General features: G+C 37.0%; 1 protein-coding gene across 1 annotated transcript in view; it reads right to left on the bottom strand.

Moving 5' to 3' along the window:
* Positions 1-25,832, bottom strand: part of LAMA2 (laminin subunit alpha 2) — a 659,970-nt gene that overhangs the window by 384,866 nt on the left and 249,272 nt on the right. Inside the window, exons 6-10 of the mRNA XM_061130198.1 lie at positions 22,065-22,154; positions 20,253-20,370; positions 14,459-14,637; positions 8,297-8,396; positions 1-65 (exon numbers count right to left, since the gene is read on the bottom strand). The exon at positions 1-65 is cut by the window's left edge and continues 96 nt beyond it. Of these exons, the coding sequence (XP_060986181.1) occupies positions 1-65; positions 8,297-8,396; positions 14,459-14,637; positions 20,253-20,370; positions 22,065-22,154 (552 nt within the window). The remainder of the gene's footprint in view (positions 66-8,296; positions 8,397-14,458; positions 14,638-20,252; positions 20,371-22,064; positions 22,155-25,832) is intronic.

Raw genomic sequence — 25,832 nt, 5'->3', positions numbered from 1 at the left:
GGCACAACGATCGCAGCTCACGCCTCTGAAGCCAGGCTTACAGTGACAGGATCCAGGCGCCAGACCTAAAAAAAGATGAAACACATATCAGTATCTTCAAATTAACTCAGAAACCTTCCGAGACTATCACAAGATGGAAAAGTGGCTTGGGGGTAAAAATATACTACTTTAAGATAAAAACCTAATGTCAATCATCTAAGTAAACAAAGAAAAAGACTAAGGGTATTCAAACTAAATGTCCATCAACAAATGAATGGATAAAGAAGATATGGTGCATATATACCATGGAATAATACTCAGCCATAACAAGGAATGAAATAATGCCATTTGCACCAACATGGATGGACCTAGAGATTATAATACTAAGTAAAGTAATAAGTCAGAAAGAGACAGACACCATATGGTATCACTCACATGTAGGTTCTAAAATATGACACAAATGAACTTATCTACCAAGCAGAAATAGACTCACAGACATAGAGAATGGATTTGTGATTGCCAAAGAAGAGAGGATTGTGGGAAGGATGAACTGGGAGTTTGGAATTAGCAGATACAAACTATTTATATAGAGAATAGATAAACAACAAGGTCCTATTGTGTAGCACAGAGAGCTATATTCAATTGGATGTAGAAAAACTGAAGCCAAACTTTTAGGCTTAAATACGTTCATTATTTAAAAATGTAAACAAATTAAAACAATTCATATAATTTTAAAAAATGTAAAACAAAATGAATACTACAGGAAGCAAGGGATATTTGAAACATTAAAAAAAAAATGAAAAGGAAGCAAATAAAAAGGAACCTTAGACAAGGCTAATTAAGGATATCAAAGGAAAGCAAATGATGAAAGAATTCCCACAAACTATTTCAGTACTGGTTAATTTTTACTATATTCTCAATGTCTGAAACTCATATGGAACATATAAAAAAAACAGACAGGTATGTAATTCAGTTTATAAAGCTCATGAATATATGACATCAAAATCTAACAGAGATAACCCAAAATAAACATGGCCAACTCTTCTGCAACCCCACAAACTATAGCTCAGGCAAGTACGCTGCAGTGAGTTGCCATTTTCTACTCCAGGGGATCTTCCCAACCCAGGGATCAAACTCAGGTCTTCTGCACATGGATTCTTTACCACCGAGCCACTAGGGAAGCCCTTTAAATCAAGAGCTAGAAGTAATTAAATTGAGAAAGGAATTTTGAAAGCTGAAATAAGGCCTAAAGCTAGTCTTCTTTAACCAGTTAGCCAAGCTGTGAATGCAAAGGAAAATTTCTTGAAGGAAATTAGAAGTGCTCCTCCAGTGAACACATAAATGTTAACAAAGTGAAACAACCTTATGGCTGATATGGAGAAAGTTTTATTGGTCTGGATAGAAGAGCAAACCAGTCTCAATATTTACTTAAGCCAAAACCTAATCCCGAGGTAGTCCTAACTCTCTTCAATTCTATAAAGGTTGAGAGAAATGAGTAACCCGCAGAAGCAAAGTCTGAAGCTAGCAGAGATTGGTTCACGAGGCTTAAGGAAAGAAGCCATTTCTGTAACATAAATGCGCCAGATGAGGCAACAAATGCTGATGCAGATCAGATGCAAGCTGTAGCAAGTTATCCAGAAGATGTAACTAAGATGAAGGTAAGGACACTCAACAACAGAGTTTCAATGTAGATTTAACAGGCTTCTATTGGGAAAAGATGACATGTAGGACTTTCATAGCTAGAGAGGGGAGGTTGAGGCCTGGCTTCAAATCTTCAAAGGACAGGCTGACTCTCATACTAGGAGTTAATGCAGCTGATGACTTGAAGTTGAAGCCGAGGCTCGTTTACCATTCCAGAAATCCCAGGGCCCTCTGCTAAATCAACTCTGCCTGGATGATAGTACATCTCTTTAAAACACAGTGTACTGAATATTTTAAGCCCAGTGTTGAGATCTACTGCTCAGAAAAAAAAAAGTTTCAAAATATTACTGAACATTTTGATGATGAACCTGGTCATCCAAGAGCTCCAATGGAGATGTACAGTAAGATTCACATTGTTTCCAAGCCTATTAACACATCTATTCTGCAGCCCATGGATCAAAAAGTAATTCTGATTTTCAAGTCCTATTATTAATATATATACATATATATATATATATATATTCTAAGGCTACAGCTGCCTTAGATGGTAATTCCACTGATGGATCTGGGCAAAGTCAATTGAAAACCTTCTAGAAGGAGTCACTATTCTAAACACAATTAAGAACATCAGAGGTTAATGGTGTTCAGTAAAAGGAGTCCAGAATGCCGGTGGCTAAAAGACAAGTAAGGAAAAAGCCTGCAAAATTAGAACAAAGGAAGGTCCGAGCACAGGAGTGAGGACCTCAGGTAAAACAAACAGCACTCCAGGTTAGCCCAATTTACATAGGGCAGGCCCAGGGGGAGGAGAAAAAAACATAAAAAGAGGAGCCAAAATTGGGCTGGGGGCCTCTCTTCTCTTCCTGTCTTTTGGGTCAGCATGCCCTCACACCTCAAGGATGTATTTTCCTTTACTTTCTAAATAAAACCGAGCTGTAACACGGAGCTGTAACAGTGATCCATCCAAGAGCTGCAACACTGGTCCGTCCGAGGGCTGTAATGCTGGTCCGTCCATCACTTCAAATTTTTATTGCAACGAGACAGAACTGAGGAAACTACAAACTCCCCGATGATGGGAAGAGGTCAAAAGTATCAACATTAACAGAAGCTGAGAAGAAGTTGATTCCAGCCTTTATGGAGAACTATGGAGGATTCAACTAATGTGCAGAAAGTCACAGCAGATGTAGCGGAAACAGCAAATGAAGTAGAGCCTGAAAATGGGACTTAATTGCCACAATATGATGATAAATTTTAAGAAGTGCAGAGTTGCCCCTCCTGGGTAAGGAAAGAAACTGATTCCTTGGCATAGATTCTACTCCTGGTGAAGGTGCTATGACTATTGAACTGACAACAAATATTACATAAACTTGGTTGATAAACTTAGTTGATATTAAGAAGAGGTGGCAAGAATACACAGAAGAACTGTACAAAAAAAGATCTTCATGACCCAGATAATCACAATGATGTGATCACTCACCTAGAGCCAGACATCCTGGAATGTGAAGTCAAGTGGGCCTTAGGAAGCATCACTATGAACAAAGCTAATGGAGGTGATGGAATTTCAGTTGAGCTATTTCAAATCCTAAAAGATGATGCTGTGAAAGTGCTGCACTCAATATGTCAGCAAATTTAGAAAACTCAGCAGTGGCCACAGGACTGGAAAAGGTCAGTTTTCATTCCAATCCCAAAGAAAGGCAATGCCAAAGAACGCTCAAACTACCACACAATTGCACTCATCTCACATGCTAGAAAAGTAATGATAAACATTCTCCAAGCCAGGCTTCAACAATACGTGAACTGTGAACTTCCAGATATTCAAGCTGGTTTTAGAAAGGGCAGTGGAACCAGAGATTAAAATGCCAACATCTGCTGGATCATCAAAAAAGCAAGAGAGTTCCAGAAAAACATCTATTTCTGCTTTATTGACTATGTCAAGGACTTTGACTGTATAGATCACAGTAAACTGTGGAAAATTCTGAAAAAGATGGGAATACCAGACCACCTGACCTGCCTCTTAAGAAAGCTCTATGTAGGGGAAGCAACAGTTAGAACTCTACATGGAACAACAGACTGGTTCCAAATAGGAAAAAGAGTATGTCAAGGCTGTATATTATCACCCTGCTTATTTAACTTATATGCAGATTACATCATGAGAAATGCTGGGCTGAAGGAAGCACAAGCTGGAATCAAGATTGCCGGAAGAAATATCAATAACCTCAGATATACAGATGACACCACCCTTATGGCAGAAAGTGAAGAAGAACTGAAGAGTCTCTTGATGAAAGTGAAAGAGGAAAGTGAAAAAGTTGGCTTAAACCTCAACATTCAGAAAACTAAGATCATGGCATCCGGTCCCATCACTTCATGGCAAATAGATGGAGAAACAGTGGAAACAATGGCACACTTTATTTTTGGGGGCTCCAAAATCACTGCAGCCATGAAATAAAAAGACGCTTACTCCCTGGAAGAAATTTTATGAGCAACCTAGACAGCATATTAGAAAGCAGAGACATTATTTGCCAACAAAGGTCCGTCTAGTCAAAGCTATGGTTTTTCCAGTGGTCACGTATGGATGTGAGAGTTGGACTATAAAGAAATCTGAGTGCCGAAGAACTGATGCTTTTGAACTGTCTTGTAGAAGACTCTTGAGAGTCCCTTGGACAGCAAGGAGATCAACCAGTCCATCCTAAAGGAGATCGGTCCTGGGTGTTCACTGGAAGGACTGATGCTGAAGCTGAAACTCCAATACTTTGGCCACCTCATGGGAAGAGCTGACTCATTTGAAAAGACCCTGATGCTGGGAGGGATTGGGGGTAGGAGGACAAGGGGACAACAAAGGATGAGATGGCTGGATGGCATCACCAATTCAATGGACATGAGTTTGAGTAAACTCCGGGAGTTGGTGATGGACAGGGAGGCCTGGTGTGCTGCAGTCCATGGGGTCGCAAAGAGTCAGACACGACTGAGCGACTGAATTGACTAAACTGAGTTGATAAAGCAGCCGCAGGGTTTGAGAAGACTGACTCCAATTTTGAAAGATGTCTTATTGTGGATAAAATGCTACCAAACAGCATTACATGCTACAGAGAAATTGTTTATGAAAGGAAAAGTCAGTCAGTGTAGCAAACATCATTGTTTAGTTATAGTAAGAAATTGCCCCAGCCATCCCAACCTTCAGCAACCACCACCCTGTAGCCATTGACCTAAAGGCAAGATCCTCTGTCAGCAAAAAAAATTGCAACTCACTACAGGATCAGATAATGGTTAGCATTTTTTAGCAAGAAAGTCTTTTTGAATTAAGGTATTGTATTTTCAGACATAATGTTATTACACACTTAGTAGATTACAATATAATGTAAACATAACTTTAGTACACACTGGGTAACCAAAAATTAGTGGAACTTGCTTTATTACAGTGGTCTGGAACTGAACTTGTAATATCTCTGAGCTATGTCTGCACTGTTGAACAATAATAAATTTATTTTCTTAATCATATGTAGAAGTAAAATGAAAAAGAAATATGTCCACTTTAATAAAGGCCACAGAAACACTCCACTCAATTCATATTTACTTCTGATATTAAAATCTCCAGACCTCAAGACTAAACAGAGAAATACTCTATGCAATAAAAAATGTCTATTTCAACATTTGTTTCTGAAAGTACTACAAACTAAATGTCTTGTTCAGAACACTTGACTGTGAGGGTTGAAATTGGCAGAGAGAGAGAGATATATAAAATGACTGTGCTGTTATGAAGCAGAGAAATCCCTTGGAGATCAGAAACTATAATTATTTTCTAGAGTAGTAAGCCATTTCTTAAACCAGTGTCTTTCCTAAAGTCAATTAATTGTGATTAACTAGTCTAGAGTGTGGAGCATGGTCTTATTGAACAAAAGACAAATTCTAGGTACTATTCAAGGTAGGATGACATATCAGAGAACTTTACATATAAACTGAGGACTCCCGAAAGGGTAAACTAGGAAATACACATGTATGTGCATGCACACACACACACCCCTACAGTTAGGAAAAACACAAGAAAACAAGGCCCAGATAAACACTTACCAAAAAAATCAAACTGCAGAATCAAATAGATAGCAGAGAGTACTACTAAAATATACAAATTATAAAATAAACATACATCTTTCCTCTCTTATCTGTGGTTTCACTTTTCACGGTTTCAGTTAACCTGTGGTCAACCACAGTTGAAAAATATCAAATGGAAAATTCCAGAAATAAACAATTCATTATTTTTGCATCCTGAGTAAGTGATGAAATCGTGCATCATCCCACTCTGTCCTGCCAGGACATGAGTCATTTTTTTTCCAGTAGATCCCATCCCACTGATCACTTAGAAAGCCATCTTGTTTCTCAGATTGACTGTCAAGGTACTGCAGTGCTTCTGTTCAAGTAATCCCTGAGGTGATGGATGTTCACTAACCTTATTCTGGTAATAATTTCATGAAGCATGAAAGTCAAATCATCATGTTGAATACTTTAAACTTACACAGTGAAAGTGAAAGTCGCTCAGTTGTGTCCAACTCTTTGTGACCCTATGGACTATATAGTCCATGGAATTCTCCAGGCCAGAACACTGGAGTGGGTAGCTTTTCCCTTCTCCAGGGGAACTTCCCAACCCAGGGATGAAACCCAGGTCTCCCATTGCAGGTGGATTCTTTACCAGCTGAGCCACAAAGGAAGCCCAAGCTTACACAGTGCTGTATGTCAATTATATTGCAATAAAACTGGAAGAATAGAAAGAAATAAGAGCTAAAGAAATAAATAATTTGCTTATCTTGGAGTAGATAAGAATTTGAAGATTATAAAGGCACATAAGAAATCCAATACAAAAATTAATATGTATAATGATTTTAACATAATGTCATTATAGCTAAAGTGAGTTTTCTGAATTTTGGTATGTTACAATATAAAAGATTTTAAATTGTGATTACATTTGGAAATGAGACTAGGGTTGAATAGGTTAAAGAGGACAGTATTTGCTATCTATTTTATTCCATTTGTACTGTTAAAATTTTAGTTGACCATGTGTTGCTTTCCTTGTAACTGAAAAATCACTGTATTGTACAACTGTAACATATATAATATTGTACATCAACTATACCTCAATTTGCAAAAAAAGAATTTAGATCTCAGAGGGAAAAAATAATTGAAAAATATTTTATATACAAAGATCTTCAGTACAGATTGGTTAAAATATACAAAATTTGGAAACAATATCTTTCAGAGTTGAGGACTGTTATTTAGGAGCTAAAACCAGATTTAAGAGAAATATGAACAGATGTGGGGAAAAAGTCACAATCTAAAGTTAACACACAAATGTTAATAATAGTATTTGAGTTACCACTGCATTGAATACCCATTTTTCTACTTTTCTACTTTTTTTTAAATCACTTTTTCAACAGCAAAATACTTACTGTTTAAACTCAGGGAATAAAACTAAATTACCATAAAAAATGTGATTTAGTTATTATGATAACAAGATAAGGAACCATAAAATCAAAAATGATACCAATAATTCACCATTAGAGTTTTTAAATCATTTTTTAATCTTTTAAGATTTAAGATTCTAAGGCCTAAATACATAATCACATAGCTTTGTAAAGAAAGCAGGTAAGTTAAACTGCCAAAGAAATGTTGCCAGCCTTTTAACTCAAAAGTCTTTGGGGGAAAAGCCTATATCATAACCATGATTTATGTTAGTCTTTGCACAGGAGAGAAGAATCCAGTCTTGGAAATATAAAGAAACAGTTCCAGATATATTCTATGAATTTTCTACTTAACCTTGGCAAGCAACTTTCCTGGAAGTAGCTTGTAAACATTTTTACATCCAGAAGTTATTTTGGCATTTGATTCCTTAATGTTTGGAGTTCACCATGAATTTCAATCCTCAAAGCAGGTATTAGCTTAAATTAATGTCAGCCTCTTTTCCTTCATTAACTCATTCCTACTGCCTTTTCCATCCTAGAGGAGATCAGTCCTGGGTGTTCATTGGAAGGACTGATGTTGAAGCTGAAACTCCAATACTTTGGCCACCTGATGTGAAGAGTTGACTCATTTGAAAAGACCCTGATGCTGGGAAAGATTGAAGGCGGGAGGAGAAGGGGACGACAGAGGATGAGATGGTTGGATGGCATCACCAACTCGATGGACATGGGTTTCGATGGACTCCGGGTATTGGTGATGGACAGGGAGGCCTGGTGTGCTGCGGTTCATGGGGTCGCAAAGAGTCGGACACGATTAAGCGACTGAATTGAACTGAAATGCCTTTAATAGTCCTTTATGCACACTTCTTGCTTTCTGTATTATTAACTGCAGCTCAGCCTGTGATCTCATCTATTGCTCTTCCTTTGTAGTACACACATCCCTCAAGGAGCACTGTCATTCCACCCCAAAAACCATACCAGCTACAAAGTAATCTAATAAACAACAAAACATCAAAAGGTGCGTACACCACAAATCTATAATTGACTAGAAGGTGTATGTATATATACACACATAGATATGCAAATATATATGTAACTAATGTAAAACAATTCAACTCTTCTTGGTTTTAAAGTATAAACATAAACGCAATTATTGAGATGTAAGAATTGGATATGACTGAGCAACAAACACTTTAACTTTTAATCAGAACAACGGCCCTCTACCAAATTCTCACCTCGTTGAGCATGTTTTTCATCCTTAACACAGACTTCATTTAAGGAACCAACTGGATCACAGTGGCATGGCTGGCATGGTCTTGGATAATTTGGAGATACCTAACAAAAATATTAAATTGCTTTAGGTCAACTGTAATAAAAACACTAATATTTTTTGATCCAGTAAGCCTTAGAGATCATTTTAATGATATATAGTAAGATATTATACTGAGAAAATGATAATATAAGAAAATTCTTTCTATTTTCACAACTTAATGATATGCAATAAGAAACTATATTGGAAAATAATCCATAAGAAAATTTCTTTGCTATATTTTCAAAATTGCCAGAATCCATTTCTCCTAGGTGGACATAAAGAAGTAAAGAGAATAATATAATAAACTCCTATGTAACTGTTACCTAGATTCAATGATTACCAGAATTTCACCATATAACTTTCACCATGCTTTATTCTTTGCTAAAGTTTTTAAAGAAAATTCCAAATAGTCTTTTATATCTACATATTTTAGAATGTACCTCTTTCTTTTATAATCACAATTATCATCATAAGAAACTAAATAGCAATGTTTGCTTATATAGAAAATGTAAGAGAAATACACATTCCATGATAAAATCTTCCTTACTGTTTTGTTTTATTGCAATGTAGTTCAAAATTAGTAATTTGCCCCCAAATTTTTATTTTTCAAAACCTTTTTCACATTGATCACAATACAACTAATTAAATTTGGTGCTTGAGAAAACATAGTCTTAAATATTTGCATTAAAATTTTTATTTTCTCAGGAGGGAGCATGATCTGGGGAGAGGAATGTAGGTTCTATAATTAGGAAGCCTTAAGCTCACATTCCACTGTGGCCACTTACTGACTACGCTATCTCCTGCACTTTACCTTCTGGTAATATGAGATTAATAATAGCAATCATAGTGATGTTATTAAATTAACATTAAGAGGAATAACAGAAACCATCTCATAAGATTTCTCACATATATCAAATATTCAATACAACAAGTAGTTTTTAACGTTAGAATATTTTAATTAAACAAACCTAGACTGTGCCAATATACCATATATAAAAGATTTATTTTCTAGATGCAATAGGATAAGAATAAAAAAGCAACTAAATTCTTTGCCTAGGAAATACTAAAATACTGCTGAATATACATATAGTTATGTATATAATCTATTTCCCATAAAATATTGCTTTTTATTTTTTGATGTGGACCATCTTTAAAGTCTTTTTAAAATTTGTTATAGTATTACTTCTGTTTCATGTTTTGCTTTTTTGGCCAGAAGCCATGTGGAATCCTAGCTCCCTGATCAGGGATTGAACTTGCAACCCCTGCAAGGTCAGGCGGCAAAGTCTTAACCACTGAACAACCAGGGAAGTCCCCAAATATAGTTTACATATATACATATCTAGATTTAATTTATAATGAAAACTTGATTGTTAATAAATCAAAGTTTCATAAGCAGAAAAATATTTACACATCTGATAGAACTCAATCTTCTAAGTCCATAGATCAAGTCAAAATCATTATTTAATACTCATTTGTTTACTTTCTATTGTGAAGAAAGGATTGTGCAAAGCCCAGATAGGTAAGGCCTGCTTTCTGCATTAAAGAAGCTTACCGGAAAAGCAGACTTGAAAGATATTGATTAAATAGAATGTGCCAAGTGATAAGACAGACGCAGAGAAGAGAGTTCTGGAGCAAAAGAGGAGGGAGTACGAACACAATGAAGACAAGCAACGTTTCACAGGAAAAGTGACATTTAGACTTGAGCTTGACGTGAGTAGCAATTTGAGGGCAGAATTGGGAGGACTTTCTAACCAAGAGAGAACCGCAACACCAAAAACAAAAACAAAACAAAAAAACACCTCTATGGGGATATATAGCAATAAATTTCTTTAGGATAAATTCTTAGCTTTTATGAATATAATTTATGATTACAATGATGAGCTTGAGTAAACCAAAGCCTCTTAATTTATTATCCTTCCTTACAGTAATTGGGAAAATCTGCTTGAATCAGATTGCTGATCAGGAGAACTTCCAGCAAACCCTCCTACACTGTTGGTGGGAATGTAAATTGGTACAGCCACTATGGAGAACTGTATGGAGATTCCTTAAAAAACTAAAATTAGAGCTAACATATGACCCTGAAATCCCACTCCTGGGCATACATCCAGAGAAAAATATGATCCGAAAGGATACATGCACCCGAATGTTTATTGCAGGACTGCTAACAAGAGCCAAGACATGGAAGCAACCGAAATTTCCATCAACAGAGGAATGGATAAAGAAAATGTGGTACATATATACAGTGGAATATTACTCAATCATTAAAAAGATTGAAATAATGCCATTCACAGCAACATGGATGGACCTAGAGAGTCATACTGAGTGAAGCGAGTCAGACAGAGGAATAAGAAACATTGTATGACATCCCTTATATGTGGGATCTAAAAAGAAATGATGCAAAGGAAACTTTCTAACATAAGATATCCTATAAATATATCTACTTTATACTTTATTTTTAATTTTACTTAAATAAGATTACTAATTAATTCTCAAAGTAAACATGGCCATAAGCATATATATACATATATGTTTTAATTTTTAAATATATGTACTTAGTAGATGTATCTAAAATGAGATTTTAGGGTGATTATTTTTAATAATGCAGATATATGTTTTTAAGATATAAAATTCACAGTGTACAAAAATTTTATTTCTATATCTTCATAAAAACATAAGGAATTTTCACCCAAATACTAAACACTTGAAATGCTTGAATTTTTAGCACAAAATATAGCATACATATTTTTATGTGCTAAAATATAAAATTCTAGATTCAGATTCACTTAATAAGTTGTATTAAAAACTTGATCAAGCTTCCAGTTTTAATAATGGCAGAGTGTCTTTAATAGGTCCAACACATCCTAAAATGACAATGATGAATTCTGGAAATATAAAAAATCAAATATTTGAGGGCTTGGGAGAATAATCAAAAGCATGCAGAAATTAGAAGGATTTGAGATTTGAAAGAAAAAACACACTAGATGAGATTCATGTTCATATAAGGGTAACAACAAAATCTACATATATATATCCCTCCATTATTAACTGATTCCTTAATTGCACATTAATTCTGGGGACTCCAAGGGGCCCACTGGAAAGCAACAGCAGGAAAGCTGAATGACCTGAATAGACTTTCTAGTTCACATGATATGGCCTAAATAGAAATTTGTTTATCAACCTAGTAAGGTTAGATACATACCTTTAGTTTTCTATTAATCTGCTCTAGAGAAGTACAAAAGCAAGCTTCCAGTTTCATAGTGATTAGTCAGTAAACTGACTACAAATTGAAACAAAATCCAAAAATCTTCAGAAGAAGATAACAGAATCTTTTGTCACTACAACGTATCAACCAAAATTTCCTGTGTTAATCATGAATTACTAGACATGAGGAGAAAAACTAAGGCATGGTACTTGTTCAAGAAAAAAACAAGTCAACAAAAACAGTGAGGTGCCCCAATATCAATAGACAAGGACTTGTATAGGTCTCTAGATAGGCTGAAGAGAGCATAAAGGTAATAAGGTTTATAATGAGTGAATACATGGATTTTTTTCAGCAGAGTGGAGGAAACTATAAAAAAATATAAGCACTCTATAAAGTTGAAAAATTAACTGCATATGCTTAGCAACAGATAACTGATGGCATGCAGAAAAGTAGTATAGCTATTTATAGATAAATAGAAATTATCCAATCTGAAGCACAAAGAAAGAAAAAAAAAATTATCACAGCCTCAGTAACCTATAGGCACAGTCCAGCAACTTGGCCTGCATGTAGCTGGAGTCATAAAAGGATGAGAACACAGTTCAAAAAAATATGTCAAGAAATAATGGCCTAAAATTTCCAAAATGCAGCAATCTCAATTTATAATTACAAGAAGTTTAGTAACCAAGAATATACGTACAGAGAAAGCCACATTTAGACAAACATGGTCTAACCAAGATTGGAAAACTTTTTCTGTAAAATTAGATAGCAACATTGTAGGTTTTGTAAGTCATCTAAGGTCTGTTTCTTCTTTTTCTTGCCTTCCTCACCTCCTCCTCTTCCTCCTAGCTATTGTCCCATCTTATTCTTGCTCTTTTTCTTAATTGGGTTGTTCTTTTTCTTCTCGCCCACCTCCTTTCCCTTTCCCTTCATTTCCTCCCCCCGCCTCCTCCTCCCCCTCTTTTTAAAATAAGTTTTTACAAATATAAAGAAAAAAATTTTTTTTGTTTGTTTGCAGGCCATACAAGTATAGGCCATGGGTCAAATTTTATCTAGGGGCCATAGCCAATGCATGGTTTGGTTGCTAAAAGATAAATATAAAGAGTATACCTTGAAATCAGTTAGAGAAGATAGACACCTTACATACAGAAGAACAAAAATACAAATGATGGCTGCCTTCTCATAAGAATAAATGAAATCCAAAAGAGACCATAATACATTGAGGACAGGGCTATAACAAATTCCCTCCCAGTTCTGTCTACTTATTTAGCTACACTGTGTTTCTTAGTGATTACATCTATAAAAATGAAAACAAAATATAAATTTTCCATTTTAATAATAAGTAATATTAATACATGGGACTTTCCTGGTGGCTGGGATGGTAAAGAATCTGCCTGCAATGCGGGAGACCTGGCTTTGATCCCTGCGTCAGGAAGATCCCCTGGAGAAGAGAATGGCAACCCACTCCAGTATGCTTGCCTGGAGAATTTCATGGACAGAGGAGCCTAGAGGGATATAGTCCATGGGCTTGCAAAGAGTTGGACACAACTGAGTGACTAACACTGGACTTACTTAATAAAGCCCAAATACTTAGAAACTAAACAATAGAGAACAAATCACAATGTAGATTTAAAAATTATTTTAAATAAATTATAATGATGTGCATAAAGTGTTTCTGAAGTCATGGGAACCAGCTAGTCATGAAGACAGTGTGCTGTGAGCACAAGGATGGAAAAATAAATCCATGGAATAGAACTGGGGCTCCAGATATTAACCCAAATGATCAACTTATTCTCAAAAAATGGCTCAAAACAATTTGAAAGAGAAAAAAAGTATTTTTCCAAACATGGTGTTGGAACAACAGGTGAAACATGTAGATCTCAATCATTACTTCACACTCCACACAAAGATTTACTTGAGATGGGCCACAGCCCTAAAACTTAAAATTACGACTTTTCTAGAATCAAAAAGAAAAATTTTGAAGAAACACTTCACAAGAGAGGATACAGGAATAGCCAGCAGGTACTTAAAATAAATTTAGTACAAAAAAACGGCTGTAAATTCATAATAGAAGATGTGCTATAGCACTCAGCATTGATAGGACTGACTTAGTGACTGCCTAGTACCGACTTGCCAGACCCATTACACCCACATCCACTAGAATGGTTATTTCAAAAAGTCAGTTAAGACCAAATGTTAGAGAGAGATGGAAGAAGTAGAACTCACATATATTTTTGGTGAACATGTAAAACAGTATCATTAACTTGATGAAACACTGGCAGTATCTTATAAAGTCAAAAATACATCTAATTCTATGAAACAACTATTATACTCCTAGACACACATAAGGTTAATAACACATGACCACAAAAAGACTCATATAACATTGATTTGAAGGAACTAACCAAAAACTGGAAATGACCCAAATATATAGGAGAATGGATTAAAAAGTAAGATACATTCATGCAGAGGAGTACTCCTTAGAATTTTTTAAAAAAGAAATAACTATCAGTGTGTACAACATGGGTAAATCTAAACCTGTTACACTGAGTGAAAGGAAGACCAAAAATTTTGTGAACTTACGATTTCAGTTTTAGAAAATTCACTAAGAGGCAAACTAATTTATGCTCTAAAAATCAGAGCAAAGTTTGTCTGGGGGCAAGGATTGACTGGAATGAGTCACCATGGGACTTTGTGGAGGGATGGTAATATTTTATATCACATCCTCAATGATTTATATCAGCTTCTATTATGAAATATTTCTAGTCACCTTTGAAATTTGAAGTCCAACTATTTAAAGAAGCAATCAAAATTATTTTTTCCTGTAATACATCTCAGTCTGAAAAATCCAAAATAATACTTTATGAAAGAAAAAGCATACTTTACCCCTTTGGGCCTGAAGAAACCATCAATGCATGTCTCACAGTTTATACCAGCAGTGTTTCGAGTACAGTTAATGCACACACCCCCTCCAGTGTACTTTCCATGTATATTTAAACTCAGATTTCTTCTGGCAACATTCTCATCATAATAGCATTCTTCAGCTTTCCCATGACAATTGCAGGCTGCATTAGGGAAAAATAAATTCATAAACTTTCAGATTTCAGATATATATAAACATAATTCTTGTTACATAAGAGATTTGTATACCATAAAGCAAATTATATGATATGTATATACATACAAAGCCAATACAAATATGCCTAGAAAGTACATGAATCTATTAGACAAATTAATAAATATATATTAATGGAAATTAAGACAAATAATTTAAACTGAATAGTATGAAATTGCCAATATTTGATTTTATCTTACAAAACTGGTATTTCATATAATTCAACCTATAGCTTCCTATTACAACAAACAGATTATTATCAAAGTATGACACTGAATAAATAACATTGGTGTAATCTGTGATGAATAATTACTATATGTGAATCTCTGTATTAGACCCTATGGGTGAAGAAGGATGTTTAGTGTATATACATTTGATCTTTGAATATCACAGGGATTAAGGGTGTCAACCCTTTGCACAATTCAAAACTGGAGTGTAACTTTGCAGTCAGCCCTTCCTGTCCTTGGTTTCTCATCCCCCAATTTTACCAACTGAAGATTGTGTAGAACTGCAGCTCTGTCGTCCGCATTTAGCGGAAAAAAAAACAAACAAAAAAACCCCACCTATAACTTGTAAAGCAGGCTTAGATATAGTACAGTCAGTAAAGAATCTGCCTGCAATGCAGGAGACCAGGGTTCAATCCCTATGTCGGGAAGATCCCCTGGAGCAGGAAATGGCAACCCTCTCCAGGATTCTTGCCTAGAAAATCCCATGGACAGAGAGGCCTGGCAGGCTACAGTCCATGGGGTCGCAAGAGTTGGATACGACTTACCAACTAACCCATCACTTGTAAAAAGTCACCAAATCAGAATTGTAAGCCAGACTCTGCAGTTAGGCTCCAGAGTCTTAGGGTCAATCTCTACCACAATCCCTTCAAAAGTTATCTAATAAGAGAAAAAAAGATGCATAATTAGTGCAAAGTAATCAGGACAAGAGGAGAGCTGATTTGTTCAGTGATGAGATCATGCTATTTTGTGCCAGTCTTGGATTTGGGTATCCTCTTTTCATTCGTGTCCAACTCTTTGTGACCCTATGGACCGTAGCCCGCCAGGCTCCTATGTCCATGGGATTCTTCAGGCAAGAATACTGGAGAGGGTTGCCATGTCCTCCTCCAGGGGATCTTCCCGACCCAGAAAGTGGACCTGTGTCTCTAAATGGCCCCTTCATTAGCAGATGGATTCTTGACCACTAGTGTCACCTGGAAAGCCTGTAAATATCAGTAGCAGGTCACAAAAGAGTTGGACACCACTTAGTGACTAAACAGCTAATACAAGGATTATAAGAGGTTCTTTAGAGAATCCGAGTACATCTACAGATTAAATTCCTGCAAGCGCAATTTCTAGTCAGGGGCTAGAATTTTAATTTTAACTAACTTGAAAATTTTCTCTCTAAAAATGCTATATCAGATTACTTTCCCTCTAACAGACATGTTAAAACTGACTCCCCACAGCCTCACCTACACTGTGTATTATCAACATTTTTAATTCAGCTCTTAGACATAGTAAGCATTCAAACATATGTTGAGTGAATGAAAGAACATCTTGGTAAGTTTTTAAAAAGTACTTTCATTGTTTTAATGGATACTTCTTTAATCATAAAAACTGTGACAATTTCTTTATATGGTCATGTCAAAGTTTTTCCCTGAGAAATGCCTATTTCAATTTTTGCTCATTTTTAACAGTTTTTAAAAAAAGTTTTCTTATTGCTATGGAGGATCTCTTAACACAGTAGATATTTTCCCCCTTGTCCAGTTTGTTGCAAGTAGCTTCTTCAGTTTGTTGGCTTTTGATTTAGGATATAGCACTGTTGCTGTATTAATGGAGAGTTTTCAAATTTTATTCTAGGGAAGTATATAATCACAAATATAAATCACTAGGCATGATATGCAGTTTTATATCTTTAGGACAATGCACAAGAATTCTTAAAAATCTTATTGTAAAAGTATATTGCAAGAAACTGTCAAGATTTCTGCTACCAGCGTAACTACAGAGAAATGCAGAGGAATACAAATTTATTCTCACATTATTTAGAACTTGTATGGCTGACTGTACTTATAACCATGAGCTAAGGCAGGTAAAGACTGATGCTTGAGAAGTGTACACTCCACATATGAGGGCCCTCTGCCTACAGCTCTGGTTGCTGTTTAAAGGTCCTGGACCTGCACATCTTCCATCTAAAGCCTCAGAGGACCCAAAGAGTAGCTACTCACAAAAAACCATTTTACACTCGGCCATCAGCAGTTTGTTATTTCATTGAATGTTCATGACACATGATAGAAACTGTCTGTTAGTATAGGCTTAGCAATGGAATACATATCCTTTGCACTTTATAGACAGACCCTGCCTCAAATAAGCTAGACTGACAAAATCCAAATTTCAAGTGAATTAGAAGGAAATTATTCATTTTATCTTTCTTTGCAGGAGAGATGGGAGGTTGGGCTGTCCTGGTGGCTCAGTGGTAAAGAATTTCCCTGCCAATGAAGAAGACACAGGTTCAATCCTTGGACTGGGAAAATCCCCTGGAGAAGGAAATGGTAACCCACTCCGGCATTCTTGCCTGGAGTCCCATGGTTAGAAGAACCTAGCAGGCTACAGCCCATGGGGTCACATAGAGTTCAGTTCAGTTCAGTTGCTCAGTCGTGTCTGACTCTTTCCAACCCCATGAACCGCAGCACGCCAGGCCTCCCTGTCCATCACCAACTCCCGGAGTTCACCCAAACCCATGTCCATTGAGTTGGTGATACCATCCAACCATCTTATGCTCTGTTGTCCCCTGCTCCTCCTGCCCTCAATCTTTCCCAGCATCAGGGTCTTTTCAAATGAGTTAGACACAACTCAATACAATCATTGTAAGTTGTGACTAAACAACAGCGATTCATTTTATAGAGGGATTTGTCATGTTGCAGAAAGTTGTTTCTAAATCTTCAGAAGTGACTGGAACACCACTCAGCTTGGAAGCTAAAATTTTCATATAAACTCTTATGAATATATATATATATCACCAAAAGCACTATATATACAAGGTTTTATGGTTAAAAACCCTATCTTTATTTTGTAGATTTTTTAAATTATTTTTTTTTTCCAGTTTGGAAATCCAACCTCCCATCTCTCCCACAAAGAAAGATAAAATTGTTTTATAATAACAGTATTTTTAAAAATGTATAGAGCGGCAAGTGGAAATTTCCTTCTGTGTTGCTCTGTCTATCCCTACGGCTAATAAGCTTGATCTAACCTCTCTGTTTCTTTGTTTAAACAGATACATTGAGTGGAGAGTGGTAAAGAGTTTTGCAGATCCACTTAACATAGTATTATGATAACTGTGTGATAGAAGGTCAGAGACAACAGGAGGAATCCTCAATGATACTCCCCCCTGTAATTGCTGATATTCCACAAGCAGAAGAGAAATTTATTAAATGTTAGGAAATTTGAGAAGAGATATTCATGGTGTCATTCAACTTAAACTCAGCCTTAGGAAGGAAAGCCTGCTCTCAACTGGGAGAAGTTGTGGAGATCCTGAGGGATCATCAGGAATGGAGCTGGGAGTAGAGGAATAAAAACAAAGGTTGGACTTCCAATGCTGTCAAGGTTTACCCCCTTACACCACTGTGTAGTGGGGCCCCATTCCTCCAGCTACCTCTCAGAACAATGACTGATTTTCTAACCCAAAATATCTTCACAAGCACCCAGACACAAATCAAAAAGCAAAAGAGCTAAGGGCAGAAAACTAAGAGACTCAAGACATTGATAGTATATGCAGAATCTTAGGCTGAAAAGATAATGTATAGTTAGGAGATATTATGTGATTAAAGCCTGCTATAGTTCAATAATTTTAAGGACCAATCATGTCTGATACATGATACACGGTACATACATTTTATTCAATTCATATATAAAGTTGGCATTATTTAAAATGTCTGCCTGTTCTGAAGGCCATAGACACTTTGAAAAAATGTGATTGGGACTGATTCACTAAAACACTAATATTTGAATTCAATTGAATCGGGCTTTCTGGCTAGTTAGGATTTACAGTTCAGCAGAATTTTTTGTTTTTAGATCCCATCTTGGCTTGAATAGATCTCCAGAAACACAGGTTTCTTTAGCATCCCTGTCACCAAGATGGGACAGTTGGCAAGACTAGGCTACAGATGACAATGTAAGTCATCTGTTATGTTTCTTGGGTATTTCCCTTCAGGAGAAACTGGGCATATGGGTTGTTTTCAGAAATGATAACATCCAATATCAAAGTATAAACGAGGGCCTGTTGGCGCATGCTTAAATAGCCAGTTGTTTTTATGCTTTTTCTCATTACTGGCTCGCTCTTGGTTGTCACTGTCCAATAATTACTATAGAACAGTTTATGTCAATGATTGTCCCTGATACCATTTCTAATATTAGCATTTTATATTACTATTAATGTGAAACCACACATTGAAAATATTAAAGGATATTACTAAAATAAATATTCTTTCTCCACACGTGTGATTTCTCCCCCTCTCTGTTACCTTCTCTACTATTCTTCACAACTACTGTCCCCAAACACTACCCTTTAATAAGTATAACTAATGAATCAGGGGCCTCCTTCTTCCTAGATAATAAAACAAGTCTAAGCTTGAAGGTATGATCACTCCCCTCTGGTTTTTTCCATTTATTAGATGACAGGTATTCAAGCTATTTAGTAGGGGAGGAACTATATAAGAGGGGAACAGGCAGAGAATCTGCAGCTATACTGGTTTGAGAACCATTTTATAAACATACCTATTTAGAAGGGTAATCTCTATATCCAGTAGGTTTTACTGTATGTTTATTTACATTTCTCTCTCCCTCTGTGTGTGTGTGTGCACTATTACTAAAATAGTAATAGTTTATTATTATTAGTTTAAAATGTCAGCCAAGCCTGTGCTGGAGGCGATATACACCTCCTGAACTGAAAAAAAAAATGTGATTGGGTGATTCACTAAATGTGATTCACTAAAATGGCAATATTTGAATTCAGTTAAATTGGGATTTCTGGCTAGTTTGGATTTACAGTTCAGCAGAAGTTCATATGGGGGCTTCACTGGTGGCTTAGACAGTAAAGAATCCACCTGCAATTCAGGAGACCTGGGTTCAATCCCTGGGTTAGAAAGATCACCAGGAAAGGAAAATGGCAACTCACTCCAGTATTCTTGCCTGGGAAATCCCATGGACAGAGGAGTCTGGTGGGCTACAGTCCATGGGGTCACAAAAGAGTTGGACATGACTGAGTGACTAACACTTTCAGAAGTTCATATATGTTATGCTATAAGCTTCAGATTCACCCCTGATAACAGTAAGTGTACATTATGGTTTTATCTACTTCTCATAACTCTCACACAGTGGTAAATTCATGAGTGTTTTGTAAATATTTGTCAAAAAAATAAAATCTTGAAAACTCTAAAACAGGAGAGTTAAAGAGCTTACCGCTACTGTCTTGGATAAAATGCATATGAATTTGACATATAGTTCACCCGAAATCAGCAAGTGTTTACATCACCTGTGCCCCAGGAAAGGAAGACTTACACATGCTGTTGGCCTGTCTGGAACATACCTTCACATTCAGATTTGGTCAGAAAAGTGCCTGCTCTCCAAGGTTTCTGATGGAATCCAGGACAGCACTGGTCACAGCTATCACCACACGTGTTATGCTCACATTCACAGCGGGATTTCTAGTAAAAAAAAAAAAAATAAAGCAGGGGGCAGGGTGGGGAAGCATACTTTCAGCATTCTTTGGAACCATAAATGAGGGGTTTCTCCTGAAAGGTAGAATGAAGACAAGAGAAAACATGGAGCTTCTGTACCAAAACCTAAAACTCCTGTCAGTCTGGGAAGGAAGAGGTGTCAGCAGCGGGAGTGAATATATTTGATCAACACCAGCTTTGGGAGGGAGGTTCATGGTTGGTACTGGAATCACTGGGCTCAGATGAGCAGAGAATGAAGGCCCAATCAGGAGTGGTCTTGAAGACTAGAATTAGGAGTGGTCTTGAAGACTAGAATCACTTCTCTAATTCCTGAGATCCACAGGAATTTCTGGGTTGGGTGTATCCAATTTAAGGTTTCCATCAAAGTACTATTAACACTGGAAGGACTGATGCTGAAGCTGAAGCTCCAATACTTTGGCCACCTGATCTGAAGAGCTGACTCATTGGAAAAGACCCTGATGCTGGGAAAGATTGAGGGCAGGAGGAGAAGGGGGTGACAGAGGATGAGTTGGCTGGATGGCATCACTGACTCAATGAATATGAGTTTGAGCAAGCTCTGGAGTTGTTGATGGACAGGGAAGCATGGCGTGCTGCAGTCCATGGTGTTGCAAAGAGTCGGGCACGACTGAGCGACTGAAGTGAACTGATTATCAGCAATTAGCATAGGAAGAGGGGAGAGAGTAGACGGCTAAGCGTGGAGAGGCGGGGATAGAGCAGAAATCTAATACTCCAAGCCTGCATCTCCTGTCCACAAGGGTTTTGAGTACAGTCTTTTTCACTGCATGGAACCGTCCTTCCAAGGCTGCCGTGCAGGTTCTCAAATCTCGGGAACTACTGCTTATCAGTACCTCTGATAGACAGTGCCCACACCCTGCAGAAAGCAGGACCACAATCTTGCGAAGAATACTATGCCAGGGATTTGAATCTTCCCTAGGAGGTAATACTATGATGCATTACTCAGAAAACTAGCTTTGTATTACAGTTGCAGTAGGAAAAAGTGTTTACCTAGTGATCTCACTATCCAAAATAGTTCTTCCATACATAAAGTAGATGATTCTGTATTTCACCAGATTGTTTATGCCTGAGAAAAATGGATGCTCATTCATCTTCTTTGCTTAGGTTATGTTCACTTAATACATTGTCATTAATGAAAAATGCAACCCAAAACCATTCCAGCGTTTTCTGACCTGGCGATTTCAAGCCCTCTTGAATACTCTCTTTCACTCTACTCCTCACTGCCCCATCTAACCTCAGTCTCTGCTTCCATGGTCATTTATATTTACTTCCAGGTACATTTTTCATTTGTTTGCATTAATTTTTTTTTGATGAAAATTCATAAAAGAAACAGGTTGATTGATGACAGGCATTCTCTAAAGCTAAATCATATAGCAGGCTGTCATAGCTAGAGAGGTTTCAAAATAGATAGACTGGTTTGGAGCCTTTTTGGGAAAAAACTAATCTGTTTTCTGATACTGTAATGGCTCCCTTCAAAGTCTATCATCCTAACTGCCAGCTCTATTTCACCCTGGCTTGGTTTTCTGTTACACCGTCTAAGTGGGGACCTGACACCCATTTATAGCATCCCTGCCAGCAAAGCTTCTCATGAAGCATTTTACAGTTCAGAGCTTCATTTTACCTAAGCAGCCTAAAAATATACATACATTTGTCACTGGATCAAGTGGACAAGCCCTGGCATGACCGTAGCAGATGCACATCCCTCCGACAGAAATATCCTTGACCGAGTAGTAATACTGCAAAAAGCAATCCAGAGAGAAATCCTGTTAAGACTACTGCAAGGTGAAAGGAGCATTCAGTTAAAAACTTGGCTTTATGCTTCTACCCTTAGTTGGAAGCTCTAGAGAACAACTGAAGGCTCACAAGAGTATCCAGTAGCTCCTCACACTGAAACCCAAGGGCAGAATGCCTCTATAGCTTATGTTAGGTGGGCATTTCAGAAATTTATTTCCCACGACAGCACAAAGTGCTGCGCAGTACACAAACTCCATGCTGGAGCATTTATTACTGAAAGCAAATTTTTGTGGGGTGAGGGGAAGCAAGGACAATAATTCTCCATAAAAGTTGAAAGACAGAAAACTTCTTTTATCATCATTTTAGGAATGCCAGTGTTCACGAATCATATGCAGACTGTTCTACTTCATGAATTTGAAAAGAATCAACCAATGTAAGGGAAATGGTGCTCATGATGACACATTTCTTAAGCACATCAAGAAGCACATGAAAAGTAATTAACTATAAGATTGGTTTAATATAATGCAAGGAGTAAACTGGATGTGCAGAACACTATTTCCTCATTATTATGTTAAAATGTCCATGCAATTACCTTCCTGTTTGGGTTAACATAGGACTGCCTCAAATTATCTTCATCTACCTAGCTATTTTTGAAAGGTTATTCATAATTTATACAACTGGACAATTTAAAAATTTTAACAAATTTGTATATCACAAGTTATAGTTGTGAAAGTACTTCATATTATCTTGTGGAATCCAAATAGCCATCACAGTTGTAGATAGTTCTATTATTCCAATTATTTACACTAAACACACACAAACATATATTTAGTGAGAATAAATAGATGGATACAAGTCTGAGTTCCCTGACTACAAATTCTCTTTTCTAATTTACTTCTTTTTAAAAAATTTTTTCTTTTTGTTTTTGCTGTTTATACACAGTATCTTTTATAATATTTTTGTTACTTTATCTGACTTGATAAACTTATACCTCACACTATTGTAACTTACAAGGAAGTTTAGATTTAATTTAGATGTTAAACTCTGCTTTTCACTAACTTCATCACCTAATAATACAGATACAACTAGGCATAGTTGCTCAGAAAGCTGATACAGAAGTTTTGTAGACATCTTTAAAACTGCAACATTTGCTTTAAATATATATGTGTAATGCTTCATTTCTAAGTCATGAAGAGGAGTTAAAATTCAATATCCTATTTTTATATATTTAAATTTAATGTAGTGTTTACAGAACTTGAGTACTTTCAAAACCATATTTATATGTTGAATTTTACTGCACTATTTTAAAGGTTCATATACAATGAAGTTATAAATATTAAATGTGCACCCCAACACCCTCTCTGCCTTCAGCAAAAAATGATAAAAGGAACATGTTTTCTTCCATTGATTTTTTCTTTGATAGATATACTGTCAGGAAAGATTACATTTCACTTCAAAATTATTCAGTCTTCCTTGGTGTATACTTTTAAGTCATGCCAAAATTATAATTAAAAGTGATTTTTTAATAAGTGAAGAATCTAAACTTTGCTGTAAAATAATGATTACTTTTGCAGAAGACAATTTACAATAGACTGAAATATAACACAAGGTAAAATTATTTCAGGTTTGGAAAGGGCACTAAAACGTCCAACATGTGTTATATGAGGTCAATAAGACTTTAAAAGTTATTTTTTAATGATGGAGAAGTTAGGTGTGAGGAAGTTAAGCAATGAGAAAATGTATGAGGAGTCCTCACATATTTGTGAAAAGCACAGCCCTTCAATATTCAGTCTGTAGGCTCAGCAGTTTGCTAACTGGTGGCAACAGCTGAAGCCCAGTAGGGTCTCTGTAGAACAATCTCAGTTTCTCCCTACAATCTGCCTTTCTCCTTTGCTTCTAGTCACAGTAGATATTCTGTTTGCCTGTATTTGGTTTACGGATTTACCACTGAACTGAGTCTCTAGCTAATACTGTCTTGGTTGTATACATGCATATAAGGGAGATGATATAAACCAGAGAACCTGGCGGGTCATGGATAGGAGGAAGCATAGTTATGACTCATAGCAATCTGGGCTATAAAGAAAGCGGAGCGCCAAAGAATTGATGCTTTTGAACTGTGGTGTTGGAGAAGACTCTTGAGAGTCCCTTGGACTGCAAGGAGATCCAACCAGTCCATCCTAAAGGAAATAAGTCCTGAATATTCACTGGAAGGACTGAGGCTGAAGCTGAAACTCCAATACTTTGGCCACCTGATGAGAACTGACTCATTTGAAAAGATCCTGATGCTGGGAAAGATTGAAGGCAGGAGGAGAAGGGGACGACAGAGGATGAGATGGTTGGATGGCATCACCGACTCAATGGACATGAGTTTGAGTAAACTCCAAGAGTTGGTGATGGACAAGGAGGCCTGGCGTGCTGCAGTCCATAAGGTCACAAACAGTCAGACATGACTGAGCGACTGAACTGAACTGACTGAACCTGGGCAGATCATCTATGTCATAATCTCTCAAATTCCTGTTTGAAAACAACATCTCTACTAGCTTCTGTTTCCACTGATATGTTGAAAGGATGCTATAACCATTTTTCTCCTGATATTCAATTCATAAAGGAAAATGAAAGTGTATACAATCAGTTTTTCCCCTAATATCTGTATTCTTTTGAACTAGAAGTGCATTGTGATTCACTAAAGAAGCATGAAACTAAATTATTTATTTAGATAAAATGGCCCAGGGACCAGTGGCATCCATATCACCTGCAAAATTGTTAGAATTGCAGTTTCTCAGTTCTGTCCTAGATCTACTGAATTCAGATCTGCATTTCCACAACATCACCAGTTGATTCCATGCATATTAAAGTTTATCAGGATGCGATGTGGTGTGAGTGTCTGCCTGTGTGTGTGTGTGTGTATGTTCCAAGTCATGACATAAAATGCATTTCTTAGTGCGGGTTACAAGCCTACAAGGCCAATTATAATAGTAGTACAGATCACCCAAAGTGTGGAAAAACTAACTTTGTCCTCAAAATCAAGAGAATAAACTAGGCAGTATGAGCTCCACTGTACCAAGAGGAAACTAAAGTTTACAAATGTTAAAAAGTTTGATAGTTCTTACACATCTAATAAGTGGCCCAGAGCTTGGATTTAAACAAAGGAAGGTCCATGAAATTTTTAGTCTTTCATTCCTCCACTGAAAACTATTTTTTAAAAGTATTTAACAGACAGTTATGGAGAAGGAAATGGCAACCCACTCCAGTACTCTTGCCTGGGAAATCCCATGGACAGAGGAGCCCGGTGGGCTAGAGTCCGCAGGGTGCAGAGTCAGACACCACTGAGGGAGGAGCAGGCGCGCCCCGAAGGCCCCAGAGCTTTGGATGGCAGAGCCAGGACTGTGGCTGAGGACGCCCAGCTCCCAGGCCTCTCTCGCCAGACACGAGCGGGGAAAACTAGAATCTAAAACTTGACTGAGGGCTTTCCTGGCGGCTCAGTGGTAAAGAATCCCCGGGCTGGGAAGACCCCACGTGGCAGAGCAGCTGAGCCCATGCATCACACCACGGGCCGGTGCTCTAGAGCCGGGAGCCGCGACTGAGGTCCGCGTGCTCCGGAGCAAGAGCATCCATCACCGAGAGGAGCCCCTGCTCGCCCAACAGAGAAAAGCCCTCGCAGCATGAAGACGCCACACAAC

Source organism: Dama dama, chromosome 26, assembly GCF_033118175.1.
Source record: "Dama dama isolate Ldn47 chromosome 26, ASM3311817v1, whole genome shotgun sequence".
Classification (NCBI taxonomy): domain Eukaryota; kingdom Metazoa; phylum Chordata; class Mammalia; order Artiodactyla; family Cervidae; genus Dama; species Dama dama.
Note: the sequence above shows the minus strand (reverse complement) of the source record. Positions and strands in the feature narration are given on the sequence as shown.